The sequence below is a fragment of the Lactuca sativa genome, chromosome 8 (genome assembly GCF_002870075.4).
Source record: "Lactuca sativa cultivar Salinas chromosome 8, Lsat_Salinas_v11, whole genome shotgun sequence".
Lineage (NCBI taxonomy): Eukaryota > Viridiplantae > Streptophyta > Magnoliopsida > Asterales > Asteraceae > Lactuca > Lactuca sativa.
Window position 1 is genome coordinate 111,539,041 of NC_056630.2, and position 18,228 is coordinate 111,557,268.

Here is an 18,228-nt window from a genome sequence, read left to right on the forward strand (position 1 = left end):
TCGCCTTGATGGATCAGGAGGTAGCCACTGTCTTCAAGAAGAAACCGAAGATATCTCCTGTTGGCTCGGCCAGTGATCTGAACCAGATGAAGATAGGAAAGATTGACCCAAGGCGTAATTCGGTCATGTTCACTAGGGCTGAAGGACAGAAATGTCTCTTTGCCTTAGCGGATAAACATCTTTATACCACTGCTTGTCTTGAGCATGTGCTGGGGATCATCCATCGGTGTAAAGAGAATACAGCGGATGATATCAAATACTTCAACGATATGATTCAGTGGTACAACCGATTCAGACAGACGATCCTTGCTCTTATCTCTCGTCTGTTTCAGACTGTAAAGAAGAAGGTTCCTGCTGCTGCTGGCCCAAGCAAGAAGTAATGATCTCGCTCCAATTGATGCAAAGGGGGAGATTTTTGGGTAGCGTAGGAATTATTTTGTATTGCGTCATTGGGCTCGGTTTATAATCCAGTTTTGCACTCCGGTTTGGGCCTGTCCAACCGTGAGCCTGTTAGGTTTACTATATAATAATGTGCTTGCATGCATATTAGGTTAACGATCTAGAATACGATTTACAGAATTCCGATAGCTTTGCAGATTTCTTTATCATTCTTGTAAACCTTTAATCCTCTACAGTTGTAGTTCTTCATCGAGCTCTTCTGAGGATTGTTTTATAATCATTCGACACGTTTGATTCATTCTTGAGTTGTTTATTGTTTTCGTGTTCTTGCTGTTTAATCTTTATTTTACCTGTTTGAGATCTAATCGATCTTCAAGATTAAGTTTTAATCTCTTCAGGATATATATAATATATATATATATATATATATATATATATATATATATATATATATATATATATATATATATATATATATATTATAAACATATATGTAGACTCGTTTAGATTTGCAAGCCTAATCGAGCCTGATAATATAGGCTCGAGCCCGTTTAATAAACAAGTCTAATATTAAACTCTAACTTGGCTTGGGCTCATTTAAAATTGATCTCAAGTCGAACTTTTAACGAGTCGATTTCGAATAGCTTACGGGTAACTTGATTCGTTTGCACCTATGTACAAGAAAACAAATCCATACAAAAAGGAAAAAGGAAAAAAAATTGAAAACGAAATTCCAAACTTTTTTTGAAAAAAATAAAAGATTGGTTTTTGGTATTAGATAACTCATTTTTTCGGTTCACTTTTGACTATTTTTTTATCAAAAATGTACAAAAAAATAAAATAAAAACAAATAATTTGAAAACGGAAAATCAAGCTGTTTTGAAGAAACAACAGTTGTGATTTTTGGTTTTTGGACTAATTGTTATCCCCCGCCACTTTCCCCACCAAAATATAGTGATGCCTTGGGTCAAGGTTATTGCCAATGGCATCCATAGCCTAGCCTGGCCATGCTAACATTTAGGATGAGTGCGGTGCGGTTCGGTGCGGTTATTAGCCAAAACCTCACCACTAACCGCAAATGCGGTTAATCCATTTTCAAAACCGCATGATGCGGTTATTTTTGCGGTGCGGTTTTGTTTTTTCTGTGTTGCGGTTATTAACCGCATGGATTTGGTGCGGTTATTTTGTGTGGTTTTTAACCACAGTTTTGAGCTCAAATAGTTTTAAGAGTTCAAACATATTACTTATAATAATAATAAAAAACCATAAGGTATAAAACAATTAACTATTTAACTTAAACGACAAACAACTAATATCTTAAAAACATCAAATCAATAGTAATTAACAATAAATAACTTAAGATTGTCTAATTTCATCCTTTTTTCAAAGTTAAAACATAAGAAAAAACCAACACTTTTGTCTTCTAGTATTTTATCTGTCTTTCATTCATGAAACTTGTCTTATTTTTAATATTTAATAAACTAATAATTGATAAAAAAACAAAATTGTATATAATATATGCGGTGCGGTTTGGTTTTTTTGCGGTTTTTAGAAACTAATAACCGCACCGCATCGCAAATTTGCGGTTTTTGAAAAACAGAAAACCTCACCATTGGTTTTTATTACGGTTGCGGTTTATGCGGTTTTTGCGGTTAATTTTAGTTACGGTGTGGTTTTTGCTCACACCTACTAACATTTAAGTTTTGACATGTGTGCAATTTAACATTCTAGAACTAGAGCGGTTAGGAAAGATGATAGACATTTGAATGATTTTTTATGTGATGTCTATACTTAACTTGTGTTGTGTTTTGGTGTTAATTATTACTTTCCTCATATTTTGACAAGTAATTGTTATTTTGGACTTTGGAAACTTATTTCCGCATGACAAAACTTTGAATATTTTTAAACATTTATGTCCAACGGAGTGTAGTGGGAAAGTTGTGCATGTAATGAACCCGTAACTCGGAACTCAACATCGGGGCTGCGGGAACGGGTGTGATGGAACCGAGTGAAGGGAAGACTCCCCACGTTCTTTCTCCTATTCTCATTGGCCGGAAAAAAAAATTGTTTTCTTTCAGAAGGTTGGATATATATATATATATATATATATATATATATATATATATATATATATATATATATATATATATATATATATATATATATCCATATTCTAATAAATAAATAGTTTTAATCTTCTTTTGCCAAGTGTCACTCTAACACAACTCCTCATTAATATTATGTCATGTACCATGTAGATATATTAGACAATTCATTTCAAAATTCAAATTTACATTTTCTAATTATATGTTAAATTTGAAGTTATAATAATTTTAAAATTTTGATATATCTCTTAATTAATAATTTATTTAAAATGAATTATTTAAAATAATTGATTAATAATTATAATTTTTTTATTATAAATGTTTAGTTAATTTTATAACCGTGGTTTCCACGGGTTATAAACTAGTGTGTGTGTGTGTGTGTATATATATATATATATATATATATATATATATATATATATATATATATATAAAATGTTTCTTAATCTCTTTATCACTACAAATACCAAACCAACCCAACTTTACTTTTATACCATTTTTATATATTCTCTCCAAAAAACCCCACTAAAACACAATGTCGTCATCTTCGTCCTCCGATGCGACGGCTCGAGAAAAGATATTTGTTTGATGTCATTTTATGCATTTTTAGGGTAGTTTTCATTATCATTTAGTATCATATTTTGTACATTTGCATGTCATTTATTTAAATAATGTTCAACTCATGTATTTTGTTAGAATTCCCGTACTGCTCATGTTTTTATGTCAATTTCAGATAGTTCGAGTGGAGCAGTGCTTTGGGAGCAGTTGGATGTGCGTTTGGAGCTTGGAACTTATGGAGTATGTTGAGGAATGTTTGGTAGATGCTTTGGTCAAGAAACATTCGATTGAATTGATCACACGAAGATAGAATGTACAATATCAAAGTTAAAGGATGTTGTTGGCAGCTTTGACCCCTTGTCAGTATTTTGACCATATCTCGAGAACCGTAACTCCGATTGACGCGATTCAAAATGATCTGAAAAGTAGACGAAATTTCGGAAGTCATGGGCACAACCTGCGATCGTAGGTTGTCTCCTTGCGATCTCAGGTGACCTTTTTGTGACCGCAAGTTTGATCGCAGGTTGCCTTCGAGGTTCTTTTGTGCCCAAAATTCATCCGGGAGTGAAAACTCAATACCTGCGATCGCAGGTTGTGTACATGCGATCTCAGGTTGGCCAAAAAGTGTCAAAATAGCATCCTACTTCATTAAAAAGGCACCAGACGCATATATTTCAAAACCTGCGATCGCAGGTTGTGTACATGCGATCACAAATGCTCCGTTTTTGCTGCTGGACGTATAAATTAACCCTGATAGCATTCCTATAACCTAAGTTGACGATTCCAGAGGTATCAGATGACGAAAATACGATTTTGGAGGCGTTTCTTCTCTGATTTCATCAATTTCTGAAGATCTGAAGACTGTGGATCATCTCCTTCAAGTAGATTAGTAAGATTACTTGTTTGATGTCTCTTTTTATCTGTTTTAATCGTATTTTAGCCATGTTTGGCTAAACCCTAGTTTTTAATTCTGTAGAGGCAAGTACTTTTCATGTGATTGATCATTAGATCTGGTTTTTGATTTGTGTTTCTATCTAGATTCTTCAGTTTTGTTCTTAATGAATGTTTGATTTTGATTCTTGTTAGTTTGATCACCTAGCTAGGGTTTTATCATTCCAGTTAAATCAATTAATAGAATTCGTAATTGTTCTAATTAATTGGTAATAGGTAACAAGTAATAAATCGGTTCCGTGTTTGGGATTTGACTTTATTATAAACTGTAAAAATCACACCTTTACGCTTTCGAGCTTGTGAGAAGTATTGGGTATTGCTGGGAATTTTACAAAGAGCTTAATGCAACTTTTCTGATCTTAATTAAGAGCTTGTTTGATTAGACAGTAAAAAGTTAGGGTTAATTGAAGAGCTTGTTTTGATTAACTAATTTAGGTAAAAGATAAATTAATAGAGCTTGTTAGTTTTTCTCAATACCAGCTTAGATAGAACGCATCTCAAATAATCAGATCTGGATCGGTTACATGATTAGGAAAGTCGCAGCAGAACTGAAACCGTTTTTATTATTGATTTTTATTTAGTTTAATATCACTGCAATTCTAGTTTTCAGTTTAATTCAAAACCCCCTTTTTATATTTTCTGTTTATTGACTAGATTGTGCCTGATGCAAACATGCATTGACCATTAGGCTGTGTCCCTGAGGATTCGACCCTGCTTCCTTGTGCTATATTTTTAGTGCAACTAGCAGTGATAATTTATTTTCTTAATACGCGTGCGACAGCGTGTTAACAATATTATTTGTCGGTTCCATCATAACAAAGACTGTTGCATATTTTCAAAACCGACTAGGTCAAAGTTCACGTTCACGAAGTAAAATAAGAAAACTGTCATTGCATAGAAATCGTGAAGTCGGGTACAACCATCTTATAGAAAACTATTTTGCAGATGATATCGTCCACTCTAAAAAATTTCAACGACGGTTCCAGATGAGGAAGCAGTTATTATTATGTATTGTTGACGATTTGGAAGACCGTTTTTCATATTTCCAATGGAAGCGGGATGCTAGAAGCAGAAAAGGTTTTTTCCAATTCAAAAAATGCACAACCGTAATTCGTCAGTTCTCATGCGGCATGGGCGCAGACAAATGGGAGGAGTATTTGAAGATGTACGAGTGTATCATAGGGAAATGTGTGTACAAGTTCTCGAAAAACTATTACTTTGGTTTACGTGAGACGATATTTGCGCAAACCAACTATGAATGATGTTCACCAATTGTACATGGTGCATGAAAACAAGCAAGGGTTCCCAGGAATGCTAGGTAGTATTGATTTCATGCATTGCTTAGCCATTGTGCCCCGATGCATGGCTTTTTGTCAAATGTCGAAGGAGTAGTCGTTAGTACGCAAGAGTATAGGACAAATAGAAGAGAAGTATGTGATCGTCGTCGTGCCCTTCATGCAGATTTGTTGGAGCATGTTTACAAGGTTCACATTAAGCTGCTGACAGAGTATTGACACAGTGATTTATTTGACGAATCAGATGAGGATTCGGATATGTTCATCGAGGGCGAGGATTCGGATGACGATGCCGGGAATGACGATGACGAGGATCACGATGACAATGATGGTAATTCCGAATTATGTATTTTGGTTTATTAAAATTCAGAGATTAAGTATTCCTAATTATGTTTTCTAGGTTGTGTTTTTTGAATATTTGTTGTTTTCTATTTCTTTTTTAATATTGATTGTTTTTGTGTAATTTTTATTTGAGTTGATGAAGTGTTTTTAATTTTAATTAATTTTTATGTTTATTAATTATTTAAAAAAATAATTTTTTAAATTATAAATCTTAAAAATCAATTATTTTTATTAAAAAAAAATAAAAGTGAAAGATAATAAAAGATAGTCATTTCTTACGTTTTGGTGAAGAAAACAAAAATAAAAGAAAAGCTAACGTGACATTTAAAAACGTGACATTTAAAAAGTAAAAAATATTTCTTATACATACCCTCTGAGTCTTAGAATTAGAATTTTATAAACCATTTTAAAATCATTTATACGAAAGATGTTTCAAAAGTAAAAAATACTTCATATACACACCCTTCAAATATACATTCCAGATTGCCTCGTGTTATATCATCGTCTAGTCCTTCAACACTCCTAAAAATTCAAATCACATTAAATGGTCCGGTGATACAAAAGCATCAACACATGATATCAACTTTTGAGGAATATTTATCCAAAATCTCACTTCGACTAAAAAAACTATAAAAATGTCTTTATCTAAATTATATATAATATATCCATAAAGTACTATTCACAGCCACATTTACTTCCTTTCCGAAATAAAATTCCAAACATTAAGATGTTAACAAGATCTAAAGAAACCTTATATGTAATTTAAATAGTTTTTAATTGTCACCTGATAAGACAAAAAATATTATCTTTGGAAGGCCAAGAGTTTAGAAGGTAAAAATGACTCGTGTTTAAATAAGGGTATTTGATTTTGAACGGTTTAAAAATGTAATTTTTTAGTTTATTGTTTATGTAGATTTGGACTTTTATCTATGATTTCTTAATATGTTTTTTTAAATATATATTTTTAAATTAATAACAATTAAAACTCATTTTATTAAATTATAGTGACAATCAGATATTATGTATTTTCCAAACAAATCGATTTGTATAATGTCTAGTCCAACCACACGAGAACAAAAATGCCAATTTAAAAAAAGTAGATAAATATCTAAGTTCATTTAATTCAGCTCTTGTTTAAAGCAAGATTATAAAAAACCATACATAAAGGGTTATGTAAAATAGTCCACATAAATAAATTCATAAGCATCACTACAAAATGGCATGGTATGTGACCCCAAAATTCAAGATTTAATAAATAATTCATTGATATCTTTTTGTTAGTTTCCTGATGTTTATGTGGCTTGTATTTCGACAAGCGACATGTTAGCGACTTAAATAGATGTAATGCAGGATTTTACAGCTGCTTTAACTTGGTCAAAAAAAGGAATATTTGACTGATAAACTAGGAAAAAAAACCACAAAATATTAAGTTAAGAGCATCCAATAATGAATAAATAAGAACATGTTTTTATGATTGCATGAGTGATAGAATATCATGTAACAGTTATGGTATTATATAAGGGAGTGAAGTTTTTATGTTAAAATTGTCTCAATAGAGTCATATTATGTAAAAAATTTGGGGAAAAAAGTTAATTCGATGGTGCAAATGCTTTAGAATATATTTCTTAATAATAATAAGTGTTACAATAATTACCCATTGAAGATCATTTTATATATAGAGTAGAGCTGCAAACGAGTCAAACCGAGCACGAGCTTGACCAAGCTCGGGCTCGACACATTTAAATTTTTTAGGGCTCGAGCTTAAGCTTGGCTCGTTTTGAGCCTTATGGTAAGAAGCTCGAGATTGGCTCGTTAAAGATTATACAAGCTCATGTTCGGTTTGACTCGACTCGTATACGGTATACTCTAATTCCCTAAATTGGTATTTATTATATATTTATTTGTTTTAATAAATAAAAATATATTTTTTTTATATATATGTAGTCTCGCTTAGGCTCATGAGCCTAACCGAGCTATGTAACACATGGTCGAGTTCGAACTCATTTAATAAACAAGCTTAATGTTAAGCTCATGCTCAGGCTTGTTTAAAATTGATCTCGGGTTAATCTCGAGTAGTTCACGAGTAATGAGGCTCGTTTGCAGTTTGCACCTCTAATATAGAGGAGAGCAAGTGAGGCTACTTCAATAATTTACGTAAAATGTTAATTTTGTAATCACCGACACTATTTTTGGTTCTGAGTTGCTTCATTTAGAACCACAAAAATTATGCTCCATATAGTAATTCCAGTTCATAATCTCAAATAGCTTAGAAATATTTATCAGATTTATGTTTAGGAAATTGAATTCCATCAACCCGAACCACTTCGAAAAGATTTGATCCCTTTGCAACATTGTGATATAAGAAAATTAGAATTGAACAAAACAGAAACAATGTATTAATGAAAGTATATATATACACTTACAAAACAACCACCTTTGTATATATCACCATCTACTAAAGTGACAAAATAAAGGTGGGAGTGTTTCATTTTAATGAGATATGCCACATGCCACATAAATAATATATATATATATATATATATATATATATATATATATATATATATATATATATATATATATAAAAGGTAAAGTGAATATACCTAACAACTTTATATAAGCTTAGGTACCTAACCTCATCAAACTACGTCATTTTACATTAAATTTTAATTGCAATCATCCAAGGTTCTTAAACTTCATCCCTAAACTTGATTTACTTCAAAAAAAATTTAGGAATTCATCATTTTATTTCTCCTACATCATTTCGTTTGTAGCGGTAGGATATGAAGCCCATCATGTGGTATTCGATAGAAAGACGTGATGTAAAAGAAAGATATTGATGAAAGTCCAAAGATTATGAAAGTAATCAAGTTATTTGGTTGAAGTTTAAGAACCTTAGGCAATTACAATGTAAATATGATACAAACCAATGTAGTATTATGGAGTTAGGTACCTAAGCTTATATAAGGTTGTTAGGTATATTCACTTTACTCTATACCCATATATATATATATATATATATATATATATATATATATATATATATATATATATATATATATATATATATATAGAAAAGTTCAATAAAAAACCATAATTATGGGTTCTTCAAGGAACCAAATCTTTTTTTTCAATCTCTAGAGCTTATTATTTATCAAAAAAAAATCTAAAAATATCTAAATTCATATATTAACATTGTGAATGTGAAAAATATTTTTCGGATTCACCGTGTGAATCCGGATTCACATTGTGAATTTTTGAAGATTCACATTGTAAATTTGACAATAAAAAAAAACGAATTTCATATCATTGGAAAAATGATAAAAAGTTATGAATTTATGTATTTTTAGTTTTTTTTTTTGATAAGTTCTAAAAGTTGAAAAAAAGATTGGTTCCTTGGTTAATTATGGTTTTCTATTGAACCTCACTATATATATATATATATATATATATATATATATATATATATATATATATATATATATATATATATATATATATCCTAAAAATGATTTATCCCAATAAGTAAGGAATCCTTAGTCGAATATAAATATTCTCTGAAGTCTTTATACTAATCCAAAAGGTATAAAAACAAATGGGAAGACATCAGAAAATACCGTAAAGTCGTAAACTACTCTTCTCTCATTCTTATTATTTAGTTCTCACACATACTGATTTTGGTAGGTTTTGATCTGCAAAAAACTAAAATTGAAAATCTAATCCAATTTTTTTGTTTAGTAAAAAATTGAAGCATGATCACCCGTTCACCCTTAATATGCTTATCAAATTATTAAATTACATTATATTATGAAGGAAAACAAACTCTTAGAAATGATGTTTAAAAAAATATATGAATGTTTTTTTCCTAATTTTTTTTAAATGAGTAGTTTTCTAAAAATATATAGTTGTAGTTTTTTATATATAAACATAAAAATACAATGATTTATGAACTATTTGTTTAGAACACTTACTCACAACCAATATTCTGCTTTTAAATGTATGCATTTCAATAATTATCATAAAATAGACTTGAAATTGGTTGAGCCCATTTCGTCAAATCATGATATCAATGAGGCGCCAATCGTTGGATTGACGGGTTGGCGGCTCATAAAAGTTTAACCCGAACACGATCCATATAAATATATCTGTTTGCTTATTCAATCCCAACACAGATTAGCCATAAATAGGTCAACTACGTAACTTGTTAAATTTACGGGTTTATGGGTCATATTTGAGTTTGTGGATGAGAGTCAAGTATGTGGATCAAAATCGGGTTCGTGGGTCGCAAAAAAAAGTCTAAATGTCATATATTTACTTATTAGTCCTCTTACTCTCCTTTTTATTTAATAAATATATTTTTTATTTTTTAATCTAATAAAATAAATGAGTTTAGGGGTCAACCTGCAATATTATTTTTGCAAACTCAAATGTGACCCGTCATTCGGTTGGTAGGTTATATGTCAGAAAAATTCAACTCAAATCCGTTTATCTTCGATTTGTATCGTGCCGAAGGAGATGGGCCGTTTTGGTATTTAACGAGTATATACGGAAATCTTTTAGAATGTAAATATTTAAAAGTGGAAGGTCTTCATTGCACGTTTTCTTAAACCTAAAGGCCCTTCTTGCATTTTTAAACAATACCTTTTGGTGGTCTATAAATAAACTCCATTGCATTTGATCTCAAAAGTCAAAACAGCGTACACAAACAGAAGGAAATATGTTTCCAAACATGTTATGTGGAGCATGCAAATCTCATCAAAATCACAGGTGCAATTTCATATATTTCTCGTATAAACATTTATTTATTTAAATAATTATTTAGTCATTAATGTAAGAATAATTCTTTGTATCAGAAATTTGAAGATGAATAACTTAAAATCATTGGAACCGATTTCAAATCTCCGGTTTCAGCACTCCATTCCATTAGACATGGATCCGGATAACATCTTCATCAGCACTATTTCCTCAAAATCGAACAAAAGGTCGAACAAGTAAGAACCTAACATGTTTCTCAATATTCCCTCTATTCCAAATTAGAAGTGATTTGTAGATAATTTAAAACAAGATTTTACTAATATATAAAGTTTTTAAGTGCTCAATGCATGTAATGTAACCATAAATTATCATTATAAGTTTAATTCCAAGCTTTGAAATGCTAATATGATTTTCATATAATAACTTTTTATCTAGAAACTTAACGATCATGCAAAACATGTGCTAATTTTGATATCAAAGTAAAATTTATAACAAAATTTAACATTACAAGCTTTCTAAATCTAAGTCTTTTTGTCTCAGATTGAATTTTAGCTTTCAATCTCCACTTTATGTTTAGGTGCATTATTTTCAAATCAACTCATGATACAGCTATGGTATATCTCCTTTAGTAAAAAAAGCATACATTTCCTTTTTATATTACACAAGTAGAATGTATGTATTGAATTTAGCATTATTTTTTTTTCTTACATCATTTGTTTAAATTTATAGCATTCATAATAAACAGTGTAATATGAGAATTGAATGAGATGGTATGTATGATTGACATTCAATTAATTAAAATGTTTGTGATGTTGAATGAATATTGAGTTCTCATTGAGTTATTCAATAGAAAAATTAGATTTTATAAATATATTTTATCGTTCCATATAAATATATTTTATTGAATTTTATAAAATTTAAAACATTATAGAAAATTTAGATAGAATTAGATGGTGACTAAAACTATGACGTAAGTGTCATGACATATTGACAGGCGGTGTGTGCTTGTACTGTACCGTTAATAATAAAAAACAATAAAAGTTCTCATCGTATTTCAGAGATCGCGATACATGCATTGATAATCTTTTTACTCCATTGATTGTTGTCACTGTGAGTGAATTAATTGATTGATTGGTTGTTTTTGACAGAAACGGTGGAGGGTTTAGGAAGATGGCCAACAAGGTTTCTAATTTCTCCGACATGATCCACCGTGTCACCGCCTCCTGTTTGCTCCATCCACTCTGTTCCGGCAGCAACAACACCGATGACATTTCGGAACACGATACCGGAGAAGACGGTTCTGAAGAAGAAGGCACGTACAAGACTGAAGAGGGAAATGAAGAAGAAGATGCAACAGAGTATTTGGAGGCTGCGGTGGCGATGGTGGAGGAGCAAAGTGGTTACAGAACCAAGAAGGAGATTGAAATGGTGTTGTTGATGGGTGAGGTGTTTGAAGCGGTGGCATCTATGAAGACTGCGTATGTTAGTCTACAGGAGGCGCACTGTCCGTGGGATGCAGATAAGATGAGGTTATCCGACGTGGCGGTTGTGGCTGAGCTGAGGAAATTGGGAGTTTTTAGGGAGAGGTTCCGGCGGAGTTTCGGGATGAACATTGACAGGTCTAAAAAGACGGTGTCGGGACCGATGCTGAGGGACGTGGTGGCGCCGTATGAGGCAGCGATGGAGAAATTGAAGATGGAGGTGAGAAGCAAGGAGGCGGAGGTTGATAACTTGAGAGAGAAATTAAAGACGGCCACCACCATCAACGGCAGCGCCGGAAGGAAGTGTAGGTCTCATTCGCATCAATCAAAGAGAAGAGTCAGCTGCAGTAGCCAATTCCAACGTCCGTCCACCGTTCCAGTTTCGCCGGCGCCGATGGTGATGCCGGAGCTATTCGAAACATGCGTGAAATCCGTTAAAGAAGGATCGAAATCGTTCGCGTCACTACTCCTCTCACTCATGAAGGCGGCACATTGGGACATCACAGCCACCGTCAAATCCATCACCGGCACCAACTCCAACTCCGCCGTAACAGACTCCATTGTCGGACCAAATCAAGCCAAATACTCACTCGAATCATATGTAAACAGGAAAATCTTCCAAGGATTCGACCACGAGACATTCTACATTGATGGGAGCATATCGTCGATCCTAAACCCTAACCAATTCCGATCAGAATGCTTCACGCAATACTCCGACATGAAATCATTGGATCCGATGGAGCTACTGGGGATCCTACCAACATCTCAATTCGGGAAATTCTGCTCGAAAAAGTACCTTTCAATTGTACATCCAAAAATGGAGGAATCGCTGTTTGGAGATTTAGAGCAGCGACGGCAGCTGTTGGCCGGGAACCATCCAAGGAGCCGATTTTACGGCGAGTTCTTGGCGCTGGCGAAGGCGGTGTGGCTGCTTCATTTGGTTGCCTTTTCTTTGGATCCGCTGCCGAGCCATTTTGAAGGGAGTAGAGGGGCGGAGTTCCATCCGGAATATATGGAGAGTGCGGTGAGGTTTCCCGGAGGGAGGGTGAGTAGTGGATTTATTGTTGGGTTTCCGGTGAGTCCTGGATTTAAGCTCGGAAATGGACATGTTGTAAAAGCAAGGGTATATCTTGTACCTAAGACTGAACTTTAGGAGAAGATTGAAATATTCAACCAAACAATAAACAGAAAAAAAAAACAAAAAAAAAAATTTATCTTGAATAAGTATTTAGTATATTTTTCTAATTTCTGTATTAATTGTATTTTAATTTTAATTAGCTACTTTGTGTAATGTTTTTTTTTTCGCTATTGTATATTGGGAATTTGACTTATTAAGGTAATTAAGTATTTCAAATGTTCACATATGGGTAATATTGTTTTTTTTGTACTCATTTACCCAACTAACTTGTTTCAGCCGTTCAAAAATAACCAACATTACCGGCTATTACCTGTTTTAGCCGGTAACATTGATTTAGCTCGGTTTAAAAGATTACGTGGAATGTTACGTGGCTATTACACCCCTTTCTCATTTAATTAGGGTTCGTCATCGTCAGCTAACACACCTCGATTACATTCTTCTGTGAGAAATCAATCGATACATCAAATCGACGATTAGGGCTTGGAATTGAAGTTGGAATTGTAGTCGACTGCTAGCATGGCATCCTCATCTACAGGTATGTATATATCTGTAGATTTTCATTACAATGGATTCTTTTCGCCAAACCCATTGGTGTACTTAGACCCCGTAAAAACAAATGTACGTGATGTGGATTTTGGGGGATTTACGTATAAAGAGTTTCTTTTGTGGCTTACGAAATTAACAAATGGAGCATGTGATAATGTCTACTACTGTGTGAGAAAGGAAAGCTTGTGTGAGGGTATTAGAAGAATCGACAGTGATGCTGATTATTGGGAGTTTGTGGAAACTGTTTATAGTCTGGAGAGTGATAGTCTTGAGAGTAAGTTAGATGTGTACATTGACCACCGAAATGAACCAATTCTTGATTGGGCTGATAACGAGTTCTTAGCAGATGGTAAAGGGTATGAGTCAGATTATATGGATGAAGAGGATGACAAGGATTCTGAAGTTTCAATGACAATGGAATATGAGCATGAATGGGATGATGAAGAGGAACATACTTTTGATAAAACTGTTGGAGACCCATTCTTGGACAAACTTTCAGGGCATATTAGTGATGATGATGAAGAGGAAGCAAACAATGGGAAACTTAAGGATGTTGTGTTCCCTGTCCATAATGAGAATCAAGAATGGGAGCAAATGGTGCCAGTTTTGGGTATGAAGTTTTCTAATCCATTGGAATTGAAGTTGTGTATCACCAACTATGCAGTAAAAAATGGATATGATTTATGGTATGAGAAAAGTGATCATGAAAGGTTATTGGTAAAATGTTGTAAAGGTAAGACAAATAAACAGGGTAAAGGTTGTCCTTTTAGGTTATGGGCAACCTGGATGAGCAGTGAAAAATCATTCCAGATTAAATCTCTGAATGGTATGCATAATTGTGCAAGAGTGTTCAAATTTGGGTCCATTGTTACCTATAAATGGATAGCAAAGCATTTCATGAATCATATACTTCAGAAACCAAAGATGAGTATATGGAAGTTGAAAGCTAAAGTCAGCAAGAAATTTAATTTGATTGCAAGTGTTGGTCAATGCAGAAATGCAAGGAAGTATGCATTTCAGGAGATAGAGGGTACTTTGAAAGAGCATTATGCAAAAACATGGAGCTATGGAGAAGAGATAAGAAGGACTAACCCTGGATCAACAGTGAAGATGGATGTAGATGTCATGCCTGATGGAACCACATATTTCTCAAAGTTTTATGTATGTTTCAAGGGACTGAAGGATGGATGGATTGAAGGTTGTAGGAGGGTAATTGGACTAGATGGTTGCTTCCTAAAGGGCATATGCAGAGGTCAGTTGCTCTCTGCTATAGGTAGAGATGCAAATAACCACATATATCCCATTGCTTGGGCTGTCGTATCAGTGGAAAGTAAAGAAACATGGAAGTGGTTTATTGACCTTCTAATTCAGGACCTTGGAATGGGAGTTGGGCATGGACTAACCTTGATATCAGACCAACACAAAGTAATAAATTTCTATTATTTTCATCTTTATTTTAGCTTATGTTATGTTTTTGTTGTTTAAATTTTGTGTCTATTGCTAATAGGGATTACTTGAGGCTGTGAAGGAAAGGGTCCCAGCAGCAGAGCATAGGCAATGTGCTAGGCACATATGTGCTAACTTCCTGAAAAGGTTTAAGGGCCAAGTGTTTAGAAAGCTTTTCTGGTATGCTGCTGCAGCTACTACCCCTGCAAAATTTGAACAACACATGAATGAAATCAAGAAATTAGAGCCACTAGCTTATGACCATTTGATGGAAAGGGACCCTAAAACTTGGAGTAAAGCATTTTTTCAGACTGATAGGGCTTGTGATGCATATGAAAATGGTATATCTGAGAGTTTCAACTCTGTGATTGAAGTTGCTAGGAAGAGACCACTAATCACCATGTTAGAAGAAATTCGAATTTATGTGATGGAGAGGCTTTATAGACAGAAGATTAAGGGGCAATCTTGGGATTTAACCATATGTCCTACCATTAGGCTGAAGTTGTCCAAGCTTAAGGATCTTCAAAGGTAAGTGCTTAAAACTGTTTGTCCTTATATATGTTTGTCTTTAAACATGTTTGTCCTTATATATGTTTGTTTGTCTTTAAACATGTGTATATGCACAGGTTTTGGAAAGTAATACCATCTGGTTATCAACAGTATGAAGTCAGACTTGGGTATGATGCATATGTTGTGGATATTGGTAGCAGGACATGTGCTTGCAGAACTTGGCAGTTAACAGGTTACCCTTGTGTGCATGGGTATGCTTGCATTGCAAGCCTCAACAGGGATGTAGAGGAGTATGTGTCACCATGGTTTACCACATCAATGTACCTAAACTGTTACAGGTATACCATTAACCCACTAAATGGTAGTGACATGTGGCCTCATGTAGACTACATCAACCCATTGCCCCCCAAAAGGAGAAGGCTACCAGGAAGACCATCAACAAAAAGGAAAAGGGATCAGATTGAGAGGGAAAACCAAGGAAAAAAGCATTCAATCACAAAAAGAGGTAGTGTGATGAAATGCAGCATATGTAGGGAAAGTGGGCATAATAAAACAACCTGTCCTCAAAAACCAATTGGGGAATCATCAAATGCAAGTTCAAAGAAAAAGAAATCCAAGAAAGCTGGTATGTTTGATATATTTATTTATATATAACTTGTATAAATTAACATATTTGGCATAACTTAACTTTTCAAGTAATACAAAACAGATAAAGTGAAGGTTGTATTGGCACATGAAGTTGATATTGACAGTGAAAGTGAAGTTGAAATAGAACCTGAAAGTGATGTTGACTCTTTTGATATTGAATTTGAAGATGATGTGCAACCTGAAGTTGAAGATGGAGTAGAACCTGAAGTCCAAGATGGAGTGCAACATGAAGTTCAAGATGAAGTGCAAGCTGAAGTTGAACCTGAAAATCATCCTGAAGTTCATGATGCTAACCAAGTTGAAGTTCACCTTGCAGTTCAAGCTGAAGTTGAACCTGAAGTGCAAGTTCAAGTTGAAGATGCTAACCAAATTGTAGTTCAAGATCAAGTGGAAATACCAGCTTTTCAAGTTGTAGTGGGAAAGAGGGCAAGGAAACCTTCAGAAAGAATTACAAAACTGAAGATAAGAAAGATGTGGGAGGGAAAACAGGGCAGTGGTGATGACAATCCGTATGAGTTGGATTAACTTTTGGCTTATTGTACTGTTGTTAATATTTTTGGCATCTTTGACTGACATCTTTTAACTTTAGAATCTTTTGGCACATCTTTTGAAAACTAGTTGGAATAGCTTAACTTTTTGCACATCTTTTGGGTGTAATGAATGTTTAACTATGTTATGTAAAACTTTTGTCACATCTTTTGAAGTCAATGTTCCCTGGAATGTCTATAATACATTACCATCTTTTGCACATCTTTCTAATACCATTTGTATTATTTATAATTTATTACCAACTTTTAGAATATCAACTGTAATCACAATTCCTTTACAGTGTAATCATAATTCCATTACATTGTTTGAACAATTCAATTCCAGTGATTAACAATAACATTACAAGTTTTGTACACTACCATTCCAATGATTCAATTACAATGATTCAATTCCATAACAATGTTTATTACTATCTTTTATACTACCAAGTTTAATACCCATTCCATTACAATCATAACAATGTTTATTACTATCTTTTATACTACCAAGTTTAATACCCATTCCATTACAATATACTATTCCATTCCAATGATAGAATATAAGCTTTTTCATTGAAAACATCACAAAAGCATACATAATTTAGTCATACTACATCATAATACATAATTTAAAACAACATTTTGACATACAAGAGAAACAAGAAAATTAATGCAAGTCTATGGGTAAACAATTTCCAGTTGACTTTGTCAAGTTCTTGTTTATTCCTGTTCTTCTCTTCTTCAATCTTCATCCTGCATATGCTGATTTCATTCTCCAATGTACAAATTTTCAAGGTAAGATTGCAGCTTTCTTCTGCTTTCATCCTGTAATGCCCTCTTCCATCTTTCCTCCCTTCATCCTCATCCAACCATTGCCAAAATTTACAGCTTGGAGTTTTTCCATTCTTCAAGAAATTTATAAAACATGTTAAATTGAAGGATGAAGAAGAAATAAAAAGTATGAATTACCAGTGAGTTTTGACAAACTCTGAACTTCCTTCCAGGATTGTATGGGGTTCTTGATGTCTTCACACGAGATGGCAAATCGCAATCACATGGATGATCCGATTGCAATTCGTCTTGTCGTTTGGAAGAAAAGGATGAGGAAGAAGATGCCATCGATCGATCTAGGGTTTTAATTAATAAGCTGTCGTATCTCACCCTTCTTATAATGTAAACAATTCTCAATGCCACGTAGGTGATGACTATTGTAGCGTACAAGCCACGTAGATGCCACATCACCCAAAACCTACAATAGCCGGTAATGTTGGTTATTTTTGAACGGCTGAAACAAGTTAGTTGGGTAAATGAGTACAAAAAAAACAATATTACCCATATGTGAACATTTGAAATACTTAATTACCTTAATAAGTCAAATTCCCTTGTATATTGTCGAATTTAACAAGTATATTTTTTATAGCACAATCTCAATCAAATTATATGAATGTATAATAATAATATAGTGCGGTATTTAATATTTAGCCCAAAAGCCCAATATTCCATAACCCCCCCGCCAACGATGAAAAA

At 33.4% G+C, this 18,228-nt stretch overlaps 1 protein-coding gene across 2 annotated transcripts; it reads left to right on the forward strand.

The window, feature by feature from the left end:
* The first annotated feature begins 10,312 nt into the window (after window positions 1-10,312).
* LOC111880336 (protein GRAVITROPIC IN THE LIGHT 1) lies at window positions 10,313-13,177 on the forward strand. Of its 2 annotated transcripts, none has more exons than XM_023876760.3 (3): window positions 10,313-10,417; window positions 10,504-10,641; window positions 11,554-13,177. In XM_023876760.3, the coding sequence occupies exons 1-3, from the start codon at window positions 10,368-10,370 to the stop codon at window positions 13,037-13,039; spliced, it is 1,674 nt and encodes a 557-aa protein (XP_023732528.1). In that variant the 5' UTR covers window positions 10,313-10,367; the 3' UTR covers window positions 13,040-13,177. The 2 variants fall into 2 exon arrangements, with proteins under 2 accessions (XP_023732528.1, XP_023732529.1); XM_023876761.3 differs by having other exon boundaries at window positions 10,504-10,632.
* The last annotated feature ends 5,051 nt before the right edge of the window (window positions 13,178-18,228 follow it).

Coding starts and splice junctions, on each gene's coding strand:
- LOC111880336 (XM_023876760.3), top strand. CDS start 10,368: ATGTTTCCAAACATGTTATGTGGAGCATGCAAATCTCATCAAAATCAC. Junction 10,418..10,503: donor AAATCTCATCAAAATCACAG/GTGCAATTTCAT, acceptor TCTTTGTATCAG/AAATTTGAAGATGAATAACT. Junction 10,642..11,553: donor TCGAACAAAAGGTCGAACAA/GTAAGAACCTAA, acceptor TGTTTTTGACAG/AAACGGTGGAGGGTTTAGGA.